This window comes from Gymnoscopelus braueri (assembly GCF_963280865.1).
Source record: "Gymnoscopelus braueri genome assembly, chromosome: 24".
Classification (NCBI taxonomy): Eukaryota; Metazoa; Chordata; class Actinopteri; order Myctophiformes; family Myctophidae; genus Gymnoscopelus; species Gymnoscopelus braueri.
The window spans coordinates 8236706-8259509 of NC_137626.1; the positions used below are offsets into that span (position 1 = coordinate 8236706).

A 22804-nucleotide genomic window follows, 5' to 3' on the forward strand; every position below is an offset into this window, starting at 1 on the left:
CACTCAAATAATTGCGATTAACGATTTAATTGTGTGTTCGGCATTGAACATGATAACATATGAAGCCTTTTAGACTTTGTAATAAAAAGTTGCACAGGGCAGATTATGACAAATAACTGAAATATCCAAAGAAATTATTGACATTTAATAATTTTATACATGTAAAACTAGTAGAAATAGCTGATCTACAAGCTTACAACACGTCACGAAGTGACGTGTTGTAAGCTTGTAGATCTGCTATTTCTGCTTTTTTAAATATTTGAAAATGTGTGAAAATGTTTCAACATGGAAACGATTATGACGATTATCCAAAATTAATTGTGATTAGACGATGATGTAATAATTGTGATTAGACGATGATGTAATAATTGTGACAGGCCTAACCGTTACACCTCCTAGTTGAATGTATTACATGTAGTGTTGCTGTAGTATGTTCTATGTAGCTGATTCACCTCATGAGAGCTATAGCATGCTCAGCACCTACAACAAGGCCCTCAACAACCAAGCTCCCCGCTACCTCTCTGACCTCCTTCACCGCCACGCCCCCCTCCCGCTCCCTCAGGTCTGGTGATGCCAGCCTCCTGGTGGTCCCCAAGACAAAGCACTGAACCTGGGGGGTGACAGGGCCTTCTCAGCAGCAGCCCCTCTCAGCTCACATCAAAGCTGCCCCCCCCACCCGCTCGTTTGAAAGCACCCTCAAAGCCCATGGGTTCCATAAGTTGTACAGATGTGTGTAGTGACAGATGTCCTCACACCTCTCCTCATCCATGTTTCTGTTCCAGTGGATGCACTGTGAGGTCAAACATGTGAGAGGCATGCAGATGTCTGCAGGACTGGAGCTGGTGACAACATGTACGTCATATGACTCTATAGTCTAGTGAACCCTCATGCACAAAGTATCATTTGTCCTTCATCCTAAATCTAAATCTACTTTTACAAAACACACCAGTGTTCTGCTGTCACCTACCAGGGTCACATGAACATAAAGGAGAACGCTTAGTTTGATCATCCACACATGTGTGCCCAAACGTTCCAAATGTTTAATTCACAGAAGGTGGGTCCATTTGGTTGTTTTATGTGCAGTGGCTCAGGGGTAGAGTGGTCGGTAGAGCGGCCGGATGGAAACCGTGAGGTTTCCAGTTCGATCCCGGGCTCCCCCAGACGAGTTAGTGTCGAAGTGTCCTTGAGCAAGACGCTGAACCCCTAATTGCTCCCGATGAGCAGGTTGGTGCCTTGCATGGTTTCCTCCACCATCGGTGTATGAAAGTGTGTGTGAATGGGTGAATGTAATGCACAATCTATGTATAGCGCTTTGGATAAAAGCGCTATATAAATGCACCATTTACCATTTACCATTTAATGAAAACGGGTTGGGAGGGTTCAGTTCTGATAGACCCTCATGTTGAGTTAGGCGGTCTGACCCGTGCGTCACTAACGTATGTAATGTTGTATTAGAAAGAGCAGAGAGGGTAGATCTGTACCTGTGATCTCCAGACTGCACACATCCTGATAGGTAGAACGTACCTGGATCTTCACATGTACACTATGAGCCTACAGGAGAGAGAGAGAGAGTTTCAGACTCACTATCAGATACCATCAGAACATATTTGATGTGAGCATCTCCACAAACTAGCAGTTGTATATCGTTGCTATAGGGCAAAAACCTCTTATCTCCATATTTTAACTTTTTATGTTTTCGTAAATTAATTTCCTACTTCAGTGTCATACAAAAGTAGTAAAAATAGCCGATCTACAAGCTAAAACATGTTGTGATCTACTATTTTTTGCAAATTTTGAATTTGAATTCAGAAAAGTAACAGTTTCAGATATACACTGTAATAATAATGATAAACTTTATTTGTATAGCACCTTTCATGACATGAAATGCAGCTCAAAGTGCTTTATAGAGCAAGAATACAATTACAGAAAAAGCACAATTAATTTAACAATAAAGAAAAGCAAAAGCTTGAGGTTTACACCCAACAGCGACGATATGTGAAATGAATCAAGACAGAGTAACTGCATGACCTATTTCTAAACTAAGATGTACAGATCATTTACAAACAAGCTGCCAGAGATGAGCATGGAGTGTCTGTACTTCTCCTCCCTGCCTGTGAGCTCTCCTGCCGGGCACAGCTGCTGGCTTTGAGCCTCTCTGCACAGTGGAGCTCTCACTGCAAGACAACAATGTGTTGCATGGAGACACGTTGAGGGCTTGTAGATCAGTGTGGAACACCAGACGACTCATATAGATCTGTTCTCCATTCAACACAGAAGACTTTCCTCTTTGTGCTTCCTTAATAAATAGACTTAATAGACTCCACTACATACTATCAGCCACTTGTATGATGATGCTGGTGTTAGAGAGCCACCTTGTGGTCAATTTGAGCAACAACATTTCTTCTTTGTATAGTCACTCAAACCATGTGTTTTGTTTTCTGTTTATTTGCTTCATAGGAAACCAAAGCTACTGTATAGTAACACCTGATGTTTGTGAATTGAGTGGTAGTGGTGGTGTTCCAATAAAAGGACTGTGACCCTTTGGACTTGTGGTTCTGATAGATCACCTGTGGTGGAATGAGTAGCATCAGTGAGCCATTACTTCATTTCAACAATGGTGGGAACCATGGAAAGATTACGGCTCACTGAAAGTTCTACCCTTGATGTACTTTTGGAATATCACATTAACACATTGACCGCCAGAGGTTAATCACATAATGTACTCACCAGTGCCAACGTTTTATTGTTGTTTTTTGTTTTTTTCACGTCGCCATAGACCTCGTTAAAATCCTTAAGATTGAGCTGTGCACAGTTTGTAAACATCGCGGACATCTCCCTGCGTCTACCAGTGAAAACCACGTGTCAAACGGAGCCGCCATGTTGTAGTTAGAACGGTTTATGTTAAACAGTGATCAGCGAGGAGAAAAACTACAATTGAAGAAAATGGCGTTTCAGTGTGCCCTTTAGAATGGAGGCCAACGGGATCGGCAAAACGTGATCCAGAATAATTCTGTTTCCGGTGGTGTTACAATGAAATGTTCCGTATAGAAAATTGAAAAAAGTTTTTTTTTTTCGGAAAAAAAGGAAAAAGCACCACAGCCCGTAGGCTACGGGATCGGCGCTTTACGGTTGGATTTATCGGCCCGTAGGCTACGGGCTTGGCGGTGGTAGTGTTAAGAACAACATCTACATTTGAAGAGTAAACCTAACTTTCTTTTTCAAATCTCAAAGTTTCCCATTGAGATGTATTGTAATATGTTGTTGCCAAGAGAGCAACAACACAATAGTAAATCACAACACAACATGCAGTATTACACATTAATGTGATGTGAAACACATTATTCACTCCAATATGTTTCATGAATTAAACAATTAGAGAAAGGTTCATTTTAAATTGCCCAAAGAAAAACATGAAAATGTCATCATAAGACAAACTAGACGGGGTCTAATAATGGTGTGTCTGCATGTCGATCTGATCTTCATGTGTCCAGTCTATGACGCCAGTCATCTATGATGGATCTATGACACATGACTCCATATTTGGGCATGGTTTCAGCCTAATTTGACAGCCATTCACCTCCTCTTATAGACGGCTTGTCTCTGAGACTAGCTAGTTATGGTAGACAGTTAAACATTTATAGGTAGCCTAAATGATCATCACTAATGATCATATAAACCTCATCTGTGCCCAAATGTGGAGAATCCAAGACCCTTTGACTTTCATCATTGATTAAAAATATGATGATTAAAAAAAGTAAATGTTAAATATTTCAGAGTATAGAACATTATGTGAACAAAACCTAGCAGGTTCCATGTGAGCCTAGTGTCAGTGTGGACAAGACATGTGGTGTTGATCTGTCCAGCAGTTTGCCGGATTAGCTCTGGACAAGCAGACACACAGACAGACCCTCTTAGACGACTAGCCTTTATCAGAGCCATGCCATAAAATAGAAAGAATATTATTAAAAAAATATTATTCTGATCCACTCTTATTATAATAGGTTTAGCATCAGAAGTGGAATTGAATTAAGGTTAGACACAGGTGTGTGGTGTGTGTGTGTGCGTGTGCGTGTGCGTATGCGTGTGCGTGTGCGTGTGTGGGCCCATTACCTTCAGTGTGTGCATGGTGGCCCCTCAGAAGGCAGTGGGGGCCAGCAGTGTGGGGGGGGGGGCAGCCTGGGAGCCGGCCTGGGAGCCGGCCACCGCCACCAGGATCTTACAGTTGATGAGGAAGTTGATGAGGGTGAAGGTGTGAGCTCCCTCCACCTGCACCACAGACTCAGGCTTGTGGTCCACACACACCCAGCTATGCTCTTTACCACTGGAGAGGAGAACGGCACGGTCAAGGACTTCTACACGCTCAACTAGTCACACAGACCTCCCACAACAAACTGATTCCACTACTTCTCAGCCTAAAGCCCACGACCCACCTGATTCCAACACATTGTGCTAGTCTGGGATGGCTCAGGGTAGGAGAAAGGGTTAAGTAATTAAACATGGGATTGGTATTTAAGATAGTTAAAGGGACAGTGCCCTCAATACCCTCATACCTGACTAACTTACTACTTCTCCAAAGTGAGTGACTCCCACAGCCACAATACTAGAGGGAGAGACAACCATCTTGTACCCCCCACTCATAGAACAAACATGGGAACATTCTCATTCTACTACTCTGCAGTGGTGGAAAAAGTAATTTTTTTTGCTTAAGTAAAAGTAGCAATACTGCAATATAGAAATACTCTTTTACAAGTAAAAGTCCGGAATTAATTTACTTGAGTAAAAGCACAAAGGGACTGGCAGCAAAATGTACTTGAAATACCAAAAGTAGAAAGTACTCATTATGCAGAATGTCCCATTTCACAAGTTTTCAAAGATGTATAAAAAATCGTTTGAAAATAGCAGATCTATAAGCTCACAATGCGTCGCATCGCATTGTGAGCTTGTAGATCGTATATTTTTAACTGGCCGAAATGTATATAGGGCTGAATTGGGTAATGTATGTTTTGTAATAATAATCAAAATCTACAAAGTAACTAAAGATTTCAAATAATTGTAGTGGAGTAAAAGTACAATATTTGCCTCTGAGATGTAGTGGAGTAGAAGGACCTAGGTACATAGGACCTAGTACATAAGGACCTAGGTACATAAGGACCTAGGTACATAAGGACCTAGCTACATAGGACCTAGTACATAGGACCACAATAGAAACAAGTCCCCTGGACTTTTTTGTGTTATTCTTTTAGCCCAAATGTCTGACTGTACCTCATGATGTTTACATTTCTGTCTGATAAAGTATTCATTCAATCAATCAATCACAGAGATTATGGAGGATTATGGAGGACAGAGACGTGGATTATGGACACAACATGGTCAAACGCTGGACTGGTGACATGGTTGGTGAAGGATACAGCTGAATGGAGATGCTGTCTGCTTTCTTTATCTTGTCCTGGATGTCCATCTCCTCCAGCCAGGAGAAACCGCTCTCCAGGTCATCTTCATCGGCGTCGTCCTCTTCGGCAGCGCAGTCTTCCACCTCTTTTGACTCAGAGAGCCTGGAAGATGGCAATAAAAACAACAAGAAAACTATAAATATAAAGCTTCTTCTACAGTGCTTTAATCTCAATCTGACTGAAGTCAAGTCTCAAAATGAGGTAGTGTAGGGTAGTATAATGTCTATAAAAGGTGGAAATGTACACTGGAGAGTGACTGAGAGGAGGATAATAGAATGAAATGAGATGTGTCTTACTCTGTGTCATCGTCCTCTCCACGTTGTGTTGAGGATAGACAGACAGATAGTTGGTTGTCTACTTGTTTCACACTGGGACACACTGGGACACACAAGGCAAATCATTTGGACCCAAGGATAATTAGTTTTGTAATGTAACATTTTAGAGCATTTTTTTTTTTTTTTTACTTCCCCTCCATCAGGCGCCCCGGCTGGCCAGGGGGAGGCAGTATAGTGACCAGGATTACTGCATGTTTTTGTGAGGGTACCTACCCTAGGAGACACAGGGAGAACATGCAAACTCCACACAGAAAGGCCCTTTCGCCAACCCCACCTAGGGTATGGGCACTGATGACGCGGAGGAGAGAACACACCCCCAGCGCCCACAGCGTCCCCTGCGGGATCGAACCCAGGACCTTCTAGCTGTGAGGCGACAGCACTACCGACTGTGCCACCGTGCCCCCCAAAGAGCATAGTTTTGAGGTGGAAGATTCCTGTCCTCCACAAATCACATCAAATCTAATACAGTAACCAATCACAGCGTGACCGTCTCTCTGGGTGATGATCATCACATGTCACTTTTAGCCAAATGCTGTTTCAAGAAGAGCGTAAGTTACCGTGTTGAACTTCATACTCAGAATGCACTCATTTGTCACAGATGACCCATGGTGGCTCTGGAATCAAGCACTATAGGATTGATACAAGAAAACATTAAACAGCTGATAACAGTAAAACCACTACAGGGGCTTTTTAAATAACACAGCCTTCCTCTATTAGAGGTGTTCTTTGTCCATGACCTTGTCAGAACATGTGTTGACCCTATACTGAGGTAACAGCAGAAGAAATGCGAGCACTCGCCACAAACACCGGGTGCACGGTTCAAAGAGATTTAGACTAAATCAAACGATCACCAGCAGTCACTTCAAGTACTTGACGTTTATTTTCTGGCAGTGGCACGGGCAGCTACAGACGGACACGTTTCAGCATGAGCCTTCCTCAGCGCTGAAGGATCCCAATACACTATTGCATTTGTGTATTGGAATCAAATGTGAAACTAATGTAATACTATTTGTGTATTGGGATCCTTCCTCAGCACTGAGGAAGGATCCCAATACACTGTGAATCAAGCGGCCTTGAAGATCAACGTGTCAATCGCGGTCAAGTGGTTGGTTACCACTGCTCTACAACATGTGTTTAAACCATCTACCCGTGTCCCTGAGTGTCTGAGGAACCCAAGCCACAGAGGTAGCTGCTGACAACGACTTTCTACAGCCAGTTACTAGTGGTGTGATGTCATTTCATAGCACTGTGGGAAAAGTATGGGTCTCACCATTCACTCATCAGACTCTGCTGCAACGCTGCATCCTGTGCCCAGGGGGCGCTCTTCCCGGCGAAGCTCCTCTCTGCGTTGATCCTGGGGAACAGTGAGCGCCAGGACAGGGAGGGATGCTGCCAGTACACCAGGCTCTGCTGGAAGGCACAGCGCAGCTCTGAACACCACCTGGGGTCCTGGGACACAGAGATAGACAGTGTGAGGGTTTGTGTGCGTTTCGTGTTAATGCCACGTGACCCACTTTGGGGGTCCTGACCTGCGGGTTGAGCAGCAGTGAGGTAGCAGTACCTGTATGCTGTGGGGCAGGGTGGTGTACTGGGCTCTGCACTGCTGTGCCAGTTAGACCTGCAGCCTCCTCCTGGGCTCTGGGCTGCTCTGCCCAGGAGAACGGCAGCTGGGAGGTGAACAGGACCCTCGTCTTCAGGCTCCAGTCGGCCGGGTACTCCTCACAGACAGGGGGCGCTATGGGGGCTGGGTCGCTGACCTGGGGACTCTATGGGGAGAGAGACAAAATGAAGGTAAACAACAGGGTACATTAGTTACTAGACAGACACTGATGAGAGATGGAGAAAGAGTGGTCTTTATAAAGTAAAAATAACGATAAAGGTATGCAGGCTTCAGGTAGAAAATAAATGTGTTGATAATGTTGTGGACATGTGAATAATGTGACATTAAAGTTTGGATGCAGAGAAACCCACCTGCAGCAGTGGAGCCTTCATCTCTTCTCCATCAAACAGGGAGTCATCCTCAGAGAAGGACAGAGGCTTCTAAAGCAGGAGGAGAAATTATAAAGTTGTTGATGGTTCATTAAAAGTAAAAGTCCTCCTCTTCTACACAACACTGACATTACACCTCCTGACTCTAGCTCTTAACCCATTTAGACCTGAGGCCGATTCTAAAAACGCCTTCTAAATCCTGACCTAAGTATTCTGAAAAAATATATGTTGCCATAAATATAGCAACAGCTAGTGTTACAAAAAGGGGTTCCCGGATTGAAAGGTATAACAACGAATAGGTGTTCCTGGTTTTAATGGGTTAAACAGAAGTGAAGAGGTTCTGACAGTAACGCACAGCTCAACAAGGTGGTTTTATAGAAAATAAGACTCATTTTCTAGTCTAGTGTAACTAGTAGGGGACGCAGATGCAGTGTTGAACATTGTGAGCACCATTAGTGATGGGGAGAGCATAGTAGCGTGCAGGCTTGTCGGGTTTCTGAAGTGTCCACAGCCCTCCTATGAGACAGACAGAGTATAAAGAAATTACAACATTTCATCAGGAGCATTAGTGAGGACCTATTATATGAAGATAGGTTGAAAATGGGTGACACCATATTTTACCCCGATAATGTGTGTTAAAATCATAGGTTTATCTTATAGCTGGTGAAACAATAGTGAAATTAAACTGTTCTTCCTTTTGGGGACCACCTGGAACCCCCTGAATGACATCGGGACCCCACTATAAGAAGCACATTTGGTCATAATAGTGTAGAGATACATCTATGATATGATTCATTTTCATTAACATTCTCTTAACTTTGTTTAACTTCTAGGTAGTTAAATAACAGTGAAATTAAACTGGTCCTCATTTGGGGACCCCCACAAGGTCCAAGGACCCTAGCCGCAAGCAACTCTTTTAGATTTAGCATCTAGAGTTGCAATACCAACACTTGACAGCCCATTCATCCAAACAGAAAAGTCTGATCTGATTGTATTAAACAACGTTAAACTCACCAACATTTAAGTTATGTTTTAACCCCTAGGTTCTCTTTTCCCCCTTGCTTGTTTTTTTTTAAAGACCCTCCTGTTTTAGATTTGTTTTATGCAAATGTTTTTATTCTGTACTGTAGCACTTTGAGGTTTGTTCAAATGTAAAGTGCTATACGAATAAAATGTATTAATATTATTATTATTATAGCTGTACCGAAAGCTTGAGTGATCCTCTTTGTATCTACCAAGTTTTTGTTTAAAGGTTTAATGACATTCACTTTTACACCACATTCAAAGTCTTTGTCCTGGTCCTTCAAAAGTGTACAAAAAGTTTTAAGTGAAAATTCCATTCCAGTGATCAATGGCAGGTGTTTTTCTCTCACATTTCTAAAGCCTTTTCAACTGCAATGAAAAAAGAAATCTTTGCCTGCGGGTGTCGCTGGTGAGGGATTTTGCCTGTCAATCATCGCCTCTGCTCCGCCCCCCCCAAAGGAAAGGATAGGGGAGGGGAGGGACGAGGAGGAGAGTGGGCGGGATTATTTGACAGTGACCTCACTGTCGAAGGGCCAAGCTCAGATTACTTTTCAGCCTAATTATTCAGAAAATCCCAGACCACAGAAAATCCACTGAATGTTTTAAGTTCAAGTTTTTTGGGTGTAATTGAGGTCATAAAACCCCAAATAAAACATTGAAAATAAAAAAAGTGAAAATGAATGTCATGATACCTTTAATAAAAATCCACGTATACATGTTATGAGCTACTTTCTGTCAATAACTTCCGTACATGTGATTATTTTTTTAAGTGTTGGGGTTTGGAAACGCTTGTTTTCAATATGTAGTAACGCAGGACCATTGAGTGATTTCCAACGAGCGCTTCCAAACTCAGACACTCAGAAAAAGAATCGCCTGCACAGAATTTGTTGACAGAAAGTAGGTCAGAACATGTCTACGGTGAATTTTTATGAAACAAAAACTTGACTGTCAACAAAAACTTGACAGATAATAATAATTCAAGCTTTCTGTACAGCTGCAATGGTGAGTTTAACATAGTTTAATAGTAATACAATCAGATAGGACTCTTCGGTTTCAATGAATGGGCTGTAATAGGTATTGCAACTCTAGATGCTAGATAGCATTATAACATCCAAGTTGCTTGTGGCTAGGTTTATCTTATAGCTGGTGAAACAATAGTGAAAGTGAACATTTTGGGGACCACCTGGAACCCCCTCAATGACCCCCGGACCCCCACTGTGAGAAGCACATTGGTCAGACGGTGGGGAGATAACAGTGGAGAGCTAAATCTATGATATGATTCATTCTGATACATTCTCTTACTTTTTTTTAACTTCTAGCTAGTTAAATAATAGCTACATTAAACTGGTCCTCATTTGGGGACCCCCACAAGGTCAAAGGACCCCACTTTCAGAAGCACATTTTGCAGTGGTGTACTCAAGTACTGTACTTAAGAGCACTTTTGAGGAATGTTTACTTTACTGGAGTGTTTCTAATGTTCTATACGCTAACTGTTTACTTCTACTCCGCGACGCATTGTGAGCTTGTAGATCGGCTATTTTCAAATAGACGAAAAGTATGTAGGGTTGAAGTGGTTAATGTATGTTTTGTAAAAAATTATCAAAATCTACAAAGTAACTAGTAACTAAAGTTTTCAAATAAATGTAGTGGAGTAAAAGTACAAATACCTAAGTACAGTACTTAAGCAATATTCAACAATAAAACAAGTCTTGCTCCATTTGAAACCCTCACATGACATCACAACATTGTACTTTTTACTCCACTACAGTAATGGGAAACTTTAGTTACTTTGTAGATTTTGATTATTATTACGAAACATGCATTAACCACTTCAGCTCTATTTATACTTGGGCTATTTGAAAATAGCCAATCTACAAGCTTGCAACGCGTTGTGAGATTGTAGATCTGCTATTTTCAAAGCATTTTTATACATTTGGAAATTTGTGAAATAGGACATTCTGAAAAATGAGGGCTAAGTAGCCTACATTTTTTATACCAGTATTTCTACATGGTGGTATTGCTACTTACTTGTACTTAAGTACAAAATGTGAGTACTTCTTCTTACACCACTGACATTTTTGATGGCCAATAATAACTAGCCTTAGATCAACACTATCGTAGATGTATTTTATCGAGTCTTTCGTATCTACGAGAGTCTTAGCGACCACCCCTCCAGTTTGCCCTGGAATGTCACCAGTAAAGCCCGTATTTAGGTACAAATGCAGAATATAATGTGCTTATCCATTTGCCCCAAATGTTAACTAGGTGTCCGGAGTATTTGTGCAATGTATTAGTCCATATTTTTCGATATATGTGTTTCAATCCCGTCTGTGGCCGATAATGTCGGAAGTTCCTAGATGCCATCTGTGAGCGGGGGAGGCAGGGTGTCTGCAGCAGATCAGGTAATAGAGGACAGAAGTCCTGACGTCACTCGTTCATCCCCTGGTTCGTAAAGTAATTTCTCTATGGAGAATAACATTGGGTCATCTTAGAATCGTCTCATATAAGAATTGTGGTCCAAAAATAAACAAACTGTCTCTACGATATTGTCAGGGAGGTGGCTCTGTATCGTTTATGATAGTCAGTCACTTATATTTGATACAGTCTGTTTCTAACTAATTCGGCGGAAGTAACATTAGCGTTTTCTCACCGTCAGTTGATGCTTCATATCCATAAGAGTAAAAACGCCAGGGTCATTTGTTTATTTTTGGAACACAGTTCTTATTTGACGCGATATTAAACACGTCTATGGGGATTCAGAATGTGGGTGGAAAACAGCAAACCAGGTAGGATGTGTAAATTACATCAGACTTCGGTGCTCTATGATGTCACAGGGGCAGGTTATACTGTATATACTATTGATTGTGTGTTCTAGCTGTGTCTGTCTGTTGTACTGAGGCTGAGGTTCTGGATCAGAGCGCAGTAGCAGAGAGCTTTGGCATCCTATTTAACCTGCACACTGAAAAAATTACCACCAAAGACGATGCAGGTCTTTAAGTCCACAGCAATGTGGTGTGGATGGACAGAAGAGCTGAAGGCTGTGTGCCTGTTACCTCTGCTATCTGAAGAGTTAGTAGAGCCTATACCAGCAGGCTTCAAAGCGCCCCCTCCTAGTCCAGAAGGGGTACTGCAGCATACTACATACTGGTACGTATTCAAGGGAGTAGGCCTACACACCAAGCTCTGATGGACATGGACTGTATGCAGACCATGATCCACCAGCGCTTGGTTTGTCCAGAGGCTTTATTGGAGGCTCATCAGGTAAAGCTAAGGTGCATGCACAGCACAGAGATATTCATGAGTATCCTTTGGTGACCTTAAAAATACATTTTGGTGGGAAAAAGCCTCCGTACCCTCTCATTTCCGGCATGGATTGCCCAGGGTTCATTAGGTTACTGAGAGGGACTGTGACTCTGGGCGGGCGTCACACCTCATTTAAGGAGATGGCATCTGCTTCTCTGGTTACCATGGTGAGAAAGTTGACGGACCCGGACCAACTCTCCAGAGTCCAAAGAAAAGACGTCTCTGTACGTTTTTTGTACCAATTCACGACACTTCTGTTTGGATAGTTTGGGGTCATGTCTCAGTGCCTCATGACAACGTGCCAATTAAGGTTGGCGATATGCCAAAAATCAGCCATCGTCTGCCCAAAGATCGCCGATTGCCGATATATTGGCGCTAGAAAAGCAATAATGTGAGAACAGCTCCCCAGTCCTTTAAGCTCGAGTTATACTTCGCCGTACAGCGGGTCACGTGTAAAAAATAGCAGATCTACAAGCTCACAACGCATCGCGGATTTGACATATAGTGAGCTTGTAGATCTGCTATTTTCGGTGCACGACCTCGTCGTACGACGGAGTATACATTCTGTGACACGTGCAGTGTCGGGTTACTATAGTAACGTGACTGCATGCTGTCAATGAACAAACCGAGATAAGATGGCATGACTGTATTTCTGCTGCCATGCACCAATCTCTCTCTCACTGACCAAAACTTGTTTAGACAAGAAATAATTCCATAGGATATTCTTATAGGACTAAGCTAAGATCACAGGCTAGGAGATAAAGTGAAGTTGAAGCAGAGAAGCTTACCTCAGTTTGCAGCAACGATGTGGCGAAACACACCCATCCAAGTTTACCTTTTTTATATTCAGACAAATAATAAAACGTGCTGCTGCGGGATATATCACCCGCCCGGGCCGCCCTCCCCTGTAACTAAAGGGACTTGCAACGCGTGTCGGTCGCGAGTGAATTCACATTTCAAATCGCATTGATTGACTGGTGATATAAACATAAGCCGACATAAACATAAGTTGAAATATCCAGACTTGGGAGACCGGGAGACATGCGTTCCTGCGTCATCAAGCATGCAAATGCACAGCGAGGATTTGCAGCAACTAAAGCTGTTGTTTAAAAATATATATACAGCTATCATCAAACGTACAGTAGCTGATAAACAGACAACTAGGAAAGTAAAAGCTATTCCCTCTTTCCTGCTCTCCTCCGCTTCATTCAGTAGCGTTTTGTATCCTAGAATCATCAGAAATAAGCGCAACAAGAGCGTGCCTTCCTCATCATCAATCATTATTAGAATAGCCCAAATTCATTATTACGCTTTACATTTAATTTGGCTATATTTGAAGAGTTTAATTCTCTGGGAGGCAGACCACATTTATTCTGCAAAATAAAATGACAAATATCGTTCAAAATCGCCTAATAAAAACATTAAACGATTGGATTCATCCAATCGCCGACTGACGATATATCCAATCGCCCAATAGTGCCAATGCTAATTCCTTGTTGTTCTAGTCAGTGTGTGTGGCTAGCCCGTTCATTGGAGGTGTGTGTGTGTGTGTGTGTGTGTGTGTGTGTGTGTGTGTGTGTGTGTGTGTGTGTGTGTGTATAACTGCAGTGTGTGTTACTCACCTGTTGAGTGTGTGTGTTCATGACAGCGGTGGGTGTGTGTGTGTGTGTGTGTGTGTGTGTAGAGAGCTGCTGAGAAGCCTCCTCTCTCTGCAGATGTCAGCAGACGGGTGATGACATGAAGACCAGATGGAAGGATGGGACCTGAACACATGGAAGAACAACATGAGAGAGAGAGAGACAGAGGGATTCAAACCTGTGACATTACCATGAGTTGTCAACATGGTACGCTCACTAGATCAGTCAGGAGCAGTTCAGTGAACATTGGAAGTGAATAGAAACCGTAATGAAACATGGTTTCATTACAATCTAAAATCTCAGATTGACCTACTTATTGCCCATAGCAGTTGCCCTAGCGTTGACGAACTTGCAGGCTTATGCAATCCTGGCATCCTGTAGTTTGTATAGTTTCAATGTACAAAATATGTATTTTTTATACTGGTTAGAGTAGACTGATGGTAGGTTCTTGGTTTACCTATGATCCTAGATTACTATTTTTTTATGCAATTGATGTATTACATCATGTTTACCTTGCTTACTGCTCTGGATTAAGAGCGTCTGCTAAATGCCTAAATTGTAAATTATATTGAAGCATTTATAAGTAGAACACTTGATAACTGACACACATCAGATGGATGGATAAGATCAATATGTAAGACAAAGATAGGGCTCGCAACTCACTTTTGTGCTCCAGGTTTTATTTAAACAAGACAGCTGATGATACGACGTTTCAACCCTTTCGGTCTTTTATACTTGAAAAAGACCGAAAGGGTCGAAACGTCGTATCATCAGCTGTCTTGTTTAAATAAAACCTGGAGCACAAAAGTGAGTTGCGAGCCCTATCTTTGTCTCATTATCACTGTTCTTACAGTTAAAGCTCAGCACTAAAGAACGGAGGATGTGCGTTATTTGTTTTTCTAAGATCAATATGTAAACACCTCTGACTGACTGTGTAAAACTGTTTATTTTTCTCCATTTAACAGTAACAACTTGTATCTGACCATTTTGTTGCCTGAATTCAAGCAACTTTATCAGTGGTACAGTTTGAAATGGCTGCCATCCAGTGCAATGAGTGCATCCCAGAATAACTGTAAACAGACATTTTTTGTTTGTTGGTCAAAGTCCAGAGGTACAAAATGTGCCTTATTATTCCAAGGCAGGACGTGTGCGTTGAGTTCCAGCAATAAAGAGCAGAGTCAAACACAGGTTACTGATGTGCTGTTCAATCAGATACCTGCAGGGCCTGCAGGTTTGTGCAAGGTTTGAGACGGCTTAGGGATGAAAATGAAAAGATAATTTGGTTGGGGTTCGAATTGGGGTCAATCTTTCAGGGTGTATTTCTCAATAATGATCAGCTCACAATTCATTATCCCTTCTGGGTTGTATTTATATTATTTCAATAATTGTATGCACTGTCATACAATTTGAGAGGTACGCATACTGTATGTCTGCTGGTGACAGAATGTACATATGACTCTAGTGTACCCTCACAGCAAATATAATGAATACCAACAGCCTGTCTGGACAGTGTTCAGCTTTCACCTACGAGAGTCACGTGACCATAAAGGACATTTATGCAGGATCCATTTCCAAAGAAGAATGTATGTAACAGGACTTCAGGGAAATTAGCAAGCAATGTCATGTGTTTTCAGAGGTTTGATGCATGTGACAAGAGCCTTGTGTCTAAGCCCGTGGCTGTTTAAAAAATGTTTTTCTCTTTGTCAGGTTGGAACGGGTTTGGAAAATTACCTTGACTGATTTTTTATTTATTATTATAGGGCTTGTTGTTTAATGTGCATGAAAACAGGTCGGACGGGTTCTGATTCTTATGTCAACATTACAGAAATCTGTACCTGTGATCTCCAGACTGCACACGTCCTGGTAGGTAGAACGCACCTGGGTCTTCACATTTACACTACGAGCCTACAGGACACAGACCGACAGACAGACAGACAGACAGAGAGAGAGAGAGAGACACAGAGAGACAGAGAGACAGAGAGACAGAGAGACAGAGAGATTCAGACTCACTATAACAGGTACAATGTATTGTATATGGGTGAGTTTGCAGCTCTATTCCTGTGAAAATCTGATGCTGAATTCACACCAGCCTCAGCCTGTGAACTCTCCTGCCAGGCACAGCTGCTGGCTTTGAGATACTCGGAGCAGTGGAGCTCTCACTGCAAGCCACAACGTTGTTGGCTTGTAGATCAGTTCTCCATTCAACACAGAGGATTTTCCTGTGCAGCTGCCGTAGCTTGGTGTGCACACCCATAATGTGTTCACGTGGGCATGCGGTTTTGAGTTCCGCTCGCAAAACAAGGCTATTGTGTTATGTTAGTTTTTTTGCATTAATGCGGTACACGCTTGTACCGAACTGAATACACTGTCCCAAAATAGTTTAGTACGAATATGTGAACCGTTACACCCCCTAGCTCAATCTGTTACAAGTAGTGTTGCTATAGTATATTCACCATTCATATGTAGTTCATTCACCTCATGAGAGCTATAGCAAGTACAAACTGGTAGTGGCCTCGCCTCTTGGTTGCTCTTGCCAACTAGCACATGCTGAGTGTTCATGTGCACAGCTCTGAGCAGACTGCAGTATATGCAGTATCATCCATAGTTTAGGTCCATATTTCTGTGCAGCACTGATGTCCACTGCCATTATTTTTGCCTGACTTCACTTCGCACTTTCTTATATTGGTCATCAGTTCACTATGTAAACAATATGCTCCATGTGCATAAAAACAACAATAATAAATAGTAAATAGTTATGACCAAATATGGTATAGGCTGAAGGTAATTTGGCTTATTCTGCCTACCATTTCCTGACTATAAGAAAGATATTCCTATTTTGTGTAAAGACAGTTATCAGCAGTGTTGGAATAGTTACTACAACATAGTAATATGTTACTTATTACATATTACTTGTTTAAAAAGTAATGTAGTTACTTTACTTATTACTCCCTGCCAAAAGTAACTAGTTACTTATTACTTAGTTACTTTTTTTTTCTCGCCCCCAGTAATTGCATCCTTTCTCCCCAAAAGTCTGACTTTGCATTTTCAACATTAGCAGTTGTTTTTTTTCTCTTTTCTGCAGCCTACATTGTAAAATCCTCATTGTTGATTTAACTCTGAAAAGTGTTCTGTACACATGACGGGTCCATTTGGTTCTATTTGTACACTCATTTCAATTATATTAACACGACTTTTACTGTGTATGAATTCATAACTTACAGACTAAATGAAAACCATTTGACTATGAATTGAATACTAAGGACCTCAATGGAAACAAGACCGCAAGGACTTTTTTGGAAGTATTTTAAATGTATTTCATGTATTTTTTGCCTAAAATAATATTCAAATTCAAACACCTGGGCTCAAACAGATAATGACTCATCATGAGACACAATCTTTGAACAACTTCTGTTGTTTATTAAACAAAATGTATTCTAATAAAATACAAAAATAAAAAGGCTCCCATAGCAACACATATCATCGTGGCAGAATGTAGGAGCAAATGCAAGTAAAAAAAAATCAATCATTCTGTATGACTGCTGAAAATAAAGTGCTTCATTTCTTTGTAAACAAAAGTAATTCTAATAGAATAAAAAGGCTCCCATAGCAACACATGTCATCGTGGTTCGTGGTGGGTGTAGGAAATGTAAACTTCAACAAAACAATCATTCTTCTGACTGACTGATATTTAGTGCATCATTCAGGACACAAAACAACATATCAGGAAAACAAAACGAAACAATATGCTGGTGGACGCACTTACAGCCAGTCGCTTAACAAGTCGCTTATAATAAGCAGACATGGCAACAATGTTTGATCCGGTTTAAGGCCCGCCCTTCCGCAGCTGATAATTCACACATAGACAAGTGCGCAACGATACGATACGATAATACTTTATTGTCAGTTCACACTGAAATTTGTCTTGCGACACAGCAGCCATGTATGGCTGGAACGTTTCCGTATCCGCTCTAGACCGGATCAGCAAGCAGCCTGCATAGCAACTGGATCCCAACCAGTCTACCATTATATCAATTGACCAAAAACAACACAGGATCAAATAAACACACTCAAACCCAGAGTACCACCAAGGCTCGTGAAAAAAAGTAATAAGTTACTTTTTGAAAAAAAGTAAAGGTAATAATATTACTCAAAATGTGAAAGTAATTAGTTACGTTACTAGTTACTGGGAAAAAGTAATAATATTACTTTAAGTTACATATTACTTTAGTTACTTTCCAACACTGGTTATCAGTTTTGTCAGTAATGATTCTATACCTATTGTGGTAGAGAGCCACCTTGTGGTCAATTTGAGTTGATTGATAGTCACTCAACCCATACTTTCCATTTGAATGCTTACAGGATAACACACCTATTGTATCTGAAAAACACCTTGTTTATGAATGCTGTGGTAATGGTTGTGTTCAATTAAAAGGATTGAATGTGACCCTTGGTTCTGATAGTGGGGGTTGTGGGGGGCTTGATTTTGTGGACTTGGCACATTACTGTAGTTTTGGAGGCACATTACTGTAGTTTTGGAGAAACATTAGCGAGCCATTATTTCATTTTTAATCCAGCAGTTTGCAAGATTAGCTCCGGACAGACTTATAGACGCCAGACAGCCATCTGATTTCAGAGCCACGGCATTAAAAAAAATACATTCTGACTCTGACTGGTTTAGTGTCAGAGGTGGGCTTGAGTTAAAGGTTCTATGACATTCATTTTAACTTTTTTTTTATTTTTTATGTTTTTTGGGGGGTTTTATGACCTCAATTGCACCCAAAAAATCTGAACTTTGAACATTCAGTGGATTTTCTGTGGTCTGGGGTTTTCTGAAAAATTAGGCTGAAAAGTAATCTGAGCTTGGCCCTTCGGCAGTGAGGTCACAGTCGATTAATCCCGCCCACTCTCCTCCTCGCCCCTCCCCTCCCCTATCCTTTCCTTTGGGGGGGGGGGGGGCGGAGCAGAGGCGATGATTGACAGGCAAAATCCCTCACCAGCGACACCCGCAGGCAAAGATTTCTTTTTTCATTGCAGTTGAAAAGGCTTTAGAAATGTGAGAGAAAAACACCTGCCATGGATCAATGGAGTGGAATTTTTGGTTAAAACTTTCTATACATGTTTGAAGGACCATGACAAAGACTTTTAATGTGTGGTAAAACTGAACGTCATGAAACCTTTAAGGTTAGACATCTGCAACCTCTTTTGACTCAGAGAGCCTGGAAGATGGCAAAAAAATGTTAAACAAATTGAATAATTCCTATCTACAGTGTTTTAATCCCAATCTGATTGATTGGACACACAACCATGCAGGCCAGGGACTGGACTCAATACTGAAGGTATTGCAGCAAGGTATAGTGAGACCCCCGTACCTTCAAGGCCTGATCCAACCCAACAACCCTTCCCGCCCTCTTAAATCAGCTAACACAGGAAATCAGGAATGCTGTATGAGCCTTCCCTAACACACCCTGGACAACACTCCACACGTCCTAGACTATTCTCCCTCCTGGCTCCTAAACTGTGGAATAAACTCCCCATTGCAGTCAGAACTGCAGAGTCACTTCCAATGTTCCGCTGTGATCTGAAGGCTCACCTCTTCAGAGTCCACCTCAACCCACTAGATCTTCTCTCTACCTGTGCACCTTATTCTTGCCTTTTCTTCAACTGATTCTAGCCATTGACCAAGATCTGGCTATTACAGTATACAGACATATCTTGGTCACTTGTTCACATGTTTTGATTTCTGGGATTCATTTTTCTCAACCACAAAATGTTAAGTATGTGATTTAGATTCCATTTAAAATCTGAAATATTTATAGGAAGTAGCTTTTAGGTAGGGTGGTACACTTACCTAGTCCGCCTAACACTAACTGTCTGGTACAGTGTTAGCAAGTTGACAGTTTACCACCAGTCAACATTTACCACCAGTCAGAAATCATATTTTACAGACAGTATTGGTTCCAGATGGAGATGCCTTCCAAATGCACAAAGCACTATGAATGAATGTACATTCTGCTGTCAAACAAACACTTTCTAACAGAGTCCCTGGGAGGAAAAATAACTTGTATTGAACACTAAAAATGCTCTCCCAGTGACGTCACTGGGTCTGCAAAATGTTTAGAACTATTAACTCTCAAGAAGACAGACTGACTGACCTGCAGACAGACAGAGAGACATAGTTGGATGTCTACTTGTTGGGACAGGAATTTCAAGGAGGCCAATCATACGTCACTTACAATAGTTGCAAACGTCATGTTGCTATGACAACCAAACAGACTGGGTCAATCATTCCCACAAAGTTGTCCCACAAGGGGAATTCGATTTGTCAAGTGAAGGTTTTAGAGGATAGATTTAAGGTGGAAAAGGTTTAAATAACACAGTATTCTATGACCCTGTCAGAACATGTGTTGACCCTATACTGAGTCATGGACCAGGGGTTGAGAAACAAAGCCCAGGTGACTCATCTCTCTCTGTTCTACCTTCACTACCTCAGGGTGTTTTCTGCATGTGACATCATTACGTTTCTTTATTTAGACAACAAAGTGTAGAGACATGCAACAGGGGTCTCTCAAATGGTCAATGCATCATCCAGTCAGCCAGCAGTGCAGCTCTGTCTATAGACTATCTTCATGTGTACAAGTCTGACCACAAGGAGAATGAACGTCATTAGTAGGGAAGGCTAAATGCTTATGATTTGTTATGACTGTGTGCATCCGAATAATAATTTGATTTGTAGATTGTATCATGACTTCAGAATGCCCCTGCGGTGCGTCGTAGACACATTGAGAGCTTGTAGATCGACTATTTTCACTGCACAACATGCTTCCATAGAAGACATGCTGGCTTCTATGGAATCCAAATGACTGAAATCAGCCGTGGCGACTAAGTACTTTAATCTGTGTGTGTGTGTGTGCGTGCGTGCGTGCGTGTGTGCGTGCGTGTGTGTTAATGACGTGACCCACTTTGGGGGTCCTGACGTGCAGTTGAGCAGCAGTGAGGTAGCAGTACCTGTATGCTGTGGGGTAGGGTGGTGTACTGGGCTCTGCACTGCTGCGTCAGACCTGCAGCCTCCTCCTGGGCTCTGGGCTGCTCTGCCCAGGAGAACGGCAGCTGGGAGGTGAACAGGACCCTCGTCTTCAGGCTCCAGTCGGCCGGGTACTCCTCACAGACAGGGGGCGCTATGGGGGCTGGGTCTCTGACCTGGGCACTCAATGGGGAGAGAGACAAAATGAAGGTAAACAACAGGGTACATTAGTTACTAGACAGACACTGATGAGAGATGGAGAGAGATTGGTCTTTATTGATGATAAAGGTACGCAGGCTTCAGGTAGAAATGTGTTGATAATGTTGTGAACATGTGAATAATGTGACATTAAAAGTTAGGATGCAGAGAAACCCACCTGCAGCAGTGGAGCCTTCATCTCTTCATCTTCATCAAACAGGGAGTCATCCTCAGAGAAGGACAGAGGCTTCTAAAGCAGGAGGGAGAAATGTTAACGTTGTTGATGGTTCATTAAAAGTAAAAGTCCTCTTCTACACAACACTGACATTACACCTGACTCTGCCTCTCTCAAACAGGAGACAAAGGGGTAATAGATGACAGTAATGCTTATTAACAAGATGGGTTTATGGGAAATAGACACATTTTCTGGTCTCTAATTAATTGTAGTGGATGCAGATGCAGTCATGACCATTCTGAGTACTGTTACCAAGACAATTTAAACACTTTAAGTGTCAAATAAAGTCAACTCACTTCATGGATGGGGATTATTTATATATTTATTTCAGTTCTACATTGTATAGGCTACATTATAATAGTCTATGGTAATTCACTAGTGTTCTCAGATGCCCACTATTCATGTTACCATTCACTACACCAATGTCTTCTTCTGTTTGGGTTTTCTTCTCTCACTTTTTTACACTTTATTACTAATACAGAACGTGGACATTACTTGTTAGACAGTCTGTCTGTCTCTGCTGCTCTAGCTCTGGTCCATAGCGTTAGAAGGAGTTCTCCTGAACGCTATGTTACTTTAGAGCCGTTGACCGCACACCTCCGGTAGCGCAGGCTGAGCAGCCTCTAGTCTTTAGTAATAAATAAAATAAATAGGCTACACTTTCGCTACTCACCAAAGATGTTTAAAGCCTATTTTCCTTAGTGGGAACACTCTGAGCCCCGCCCCCCCGCCACCTCACGTCTATAATAAAATACACTTTTTGGCCAGAATTTATTTTTTTAGCTACTCCACTGCGCCCCTTTTTCTTCCGGTGAAATATTTTCTTTTCTGGCCAAAAAGTGTATATTAGACGTGAGGTGGGGGGCTCAGAGTGTTCGCACTAAGGAAAGTAGGCTTTAAACATCTTAAAACGGTCTTCGTTTTAGTCAATCAGTATTGTAAAAAGTACAACATTTGCCTCTGAGATGTAGTGGAGTAGAAGTAAAAGTACTGAAAACTGGTAATACTCCAGTAAAGTAAAACATAACAAAAAAAGTACAGTACTTGAGTAAACGTACCTAGTTACTTTACACCACTGCTGTACGAGTTACTGCAGTGTAATAATCTAAATACCTGTAATGATGTGGAACCCAGTGGTTCTCATAGGGTCCTTGAGGGTCCAGGTTGTGGACAGACAGGAGGAGCGGCCACGGGGAGAAGAGCCGCACGCAGCCCGGGGACGAGTCTCTCTGCGCGGGGCTGCTGGAGGCTTCACTCCGGCCTATTTTCCTCCTCATCCGCATGATGTCCGCCGGTCGCTTGAAGCTGGGAGAGTATCCGTCCTGTTGGGACATTCTGGACAACTGGTGACACGATGAGCTCCAAACAGCAACGACAACACGGTGGCTTTTCTTAATAGTTGATGTGGAGCTGATTTGTTTTCTCTCTTCACAACTTTACACAGCTGGAAACATGTATCTATTTAGGCCACTAGGTGGCAGTATAATGTAAGCTAAAGGGACAGTTGTATCTGTGCCATAGACCAGTGGTTCTCAACCTGTGGGTTGGAACCCCCAGGGGTGTTTTAGTAGGGTTCCCAGATGACAGTGAAGTCACAATTTAAGGACTTTTAA

The 22804-nt window shown here is 41.9% G+C and overlaps 2 protein-coding genes across 8 annotated transcripts in view; one reads left to right on the forward strand and one right to left on the reverse strand.

The window, feature by feature from the left end:
- The window catches only part of LOC308080264 (sodium/potassium-transporting ATPase subunit alpha-1-like), a 377427-nt gene that overhangs the window by 263159 nt on the left and 91464 nt on the right, over window positions 1-22804 (forward strand). The gene's annotated exons all lie outside the window — the stretch shown is intronic.
- On the reverse strand, window positions 5421-22630 carry LOC308080279 (protein downstream neighbor of son homolog). 6 transcript variants are annotated; one of them, XR_013932681.1, is made up of 12 exons: window positions 22305-22630; window positions 21135-21206; window positions 20743-20934; window positions 15573-15642; window positions 13723-13863; window positions 10826-11260; window positions 8225-8290; window positions 7757-7825; window positions 7347-7551; window positions 7056-7234; window positions 5747-5828; window positions 5486-5552 (listed from the first exon to the last, which is right to left on the reverse strand). XR_013932681.1 is itself a non-coding variant. In XM_080422077.1 (10 exons), exons 6-9 carry the CDS (start codon window positions 8243-8245, stop codon window positions 7059-7061), a joined length of 471 nt encoding a protein of 156 aa, XP_080278203.1. In that variant the 5' UTR covers window positions 8246-11260; window positions 13723-13863; window positions 15573-15642; window positions 20743-20934; window positions 21135-21206; window positions 22305-22630; the 3' UTR covers window positions 5421-5552; window positions 7056-7058. The 6 variants fall into 6 exon arrangements, 2 of the variants coding, with proteins under 2 accessions (XP_080278203.1, XP_080278202.1); XR_013932682.1 differs by having other exon boundaries at window positions 8225-11260; XM_080422077.1 differs by lacking the exon at window positions 5747-5828 and having other exon boundaries at window positions 5421-5552; window positions 8225-11260.

Bases quoted from the DNA above. Each gene is read 5' to 3' on its own strand.
- LOC308080279 (XM_080422076.1), bottom strand. From the start codon at position 21,155: ATGAAGGCTCCACTGCTGCAG. The intron at 20,935-21,134 runs GTGGGTTTCTCT...TTGAGTGCCCAG, and splicing joins TGAAGGCTCCACTGCTGCAG to GTCAGAGACCCAGCCCCCAT. The intron at 11,261-13,722 runs GTGAGTAACACA...TATTCTCCATAG, and splicing joins TGAACACACACACTCAACAG to AGAAATTACTTTACGAACCA.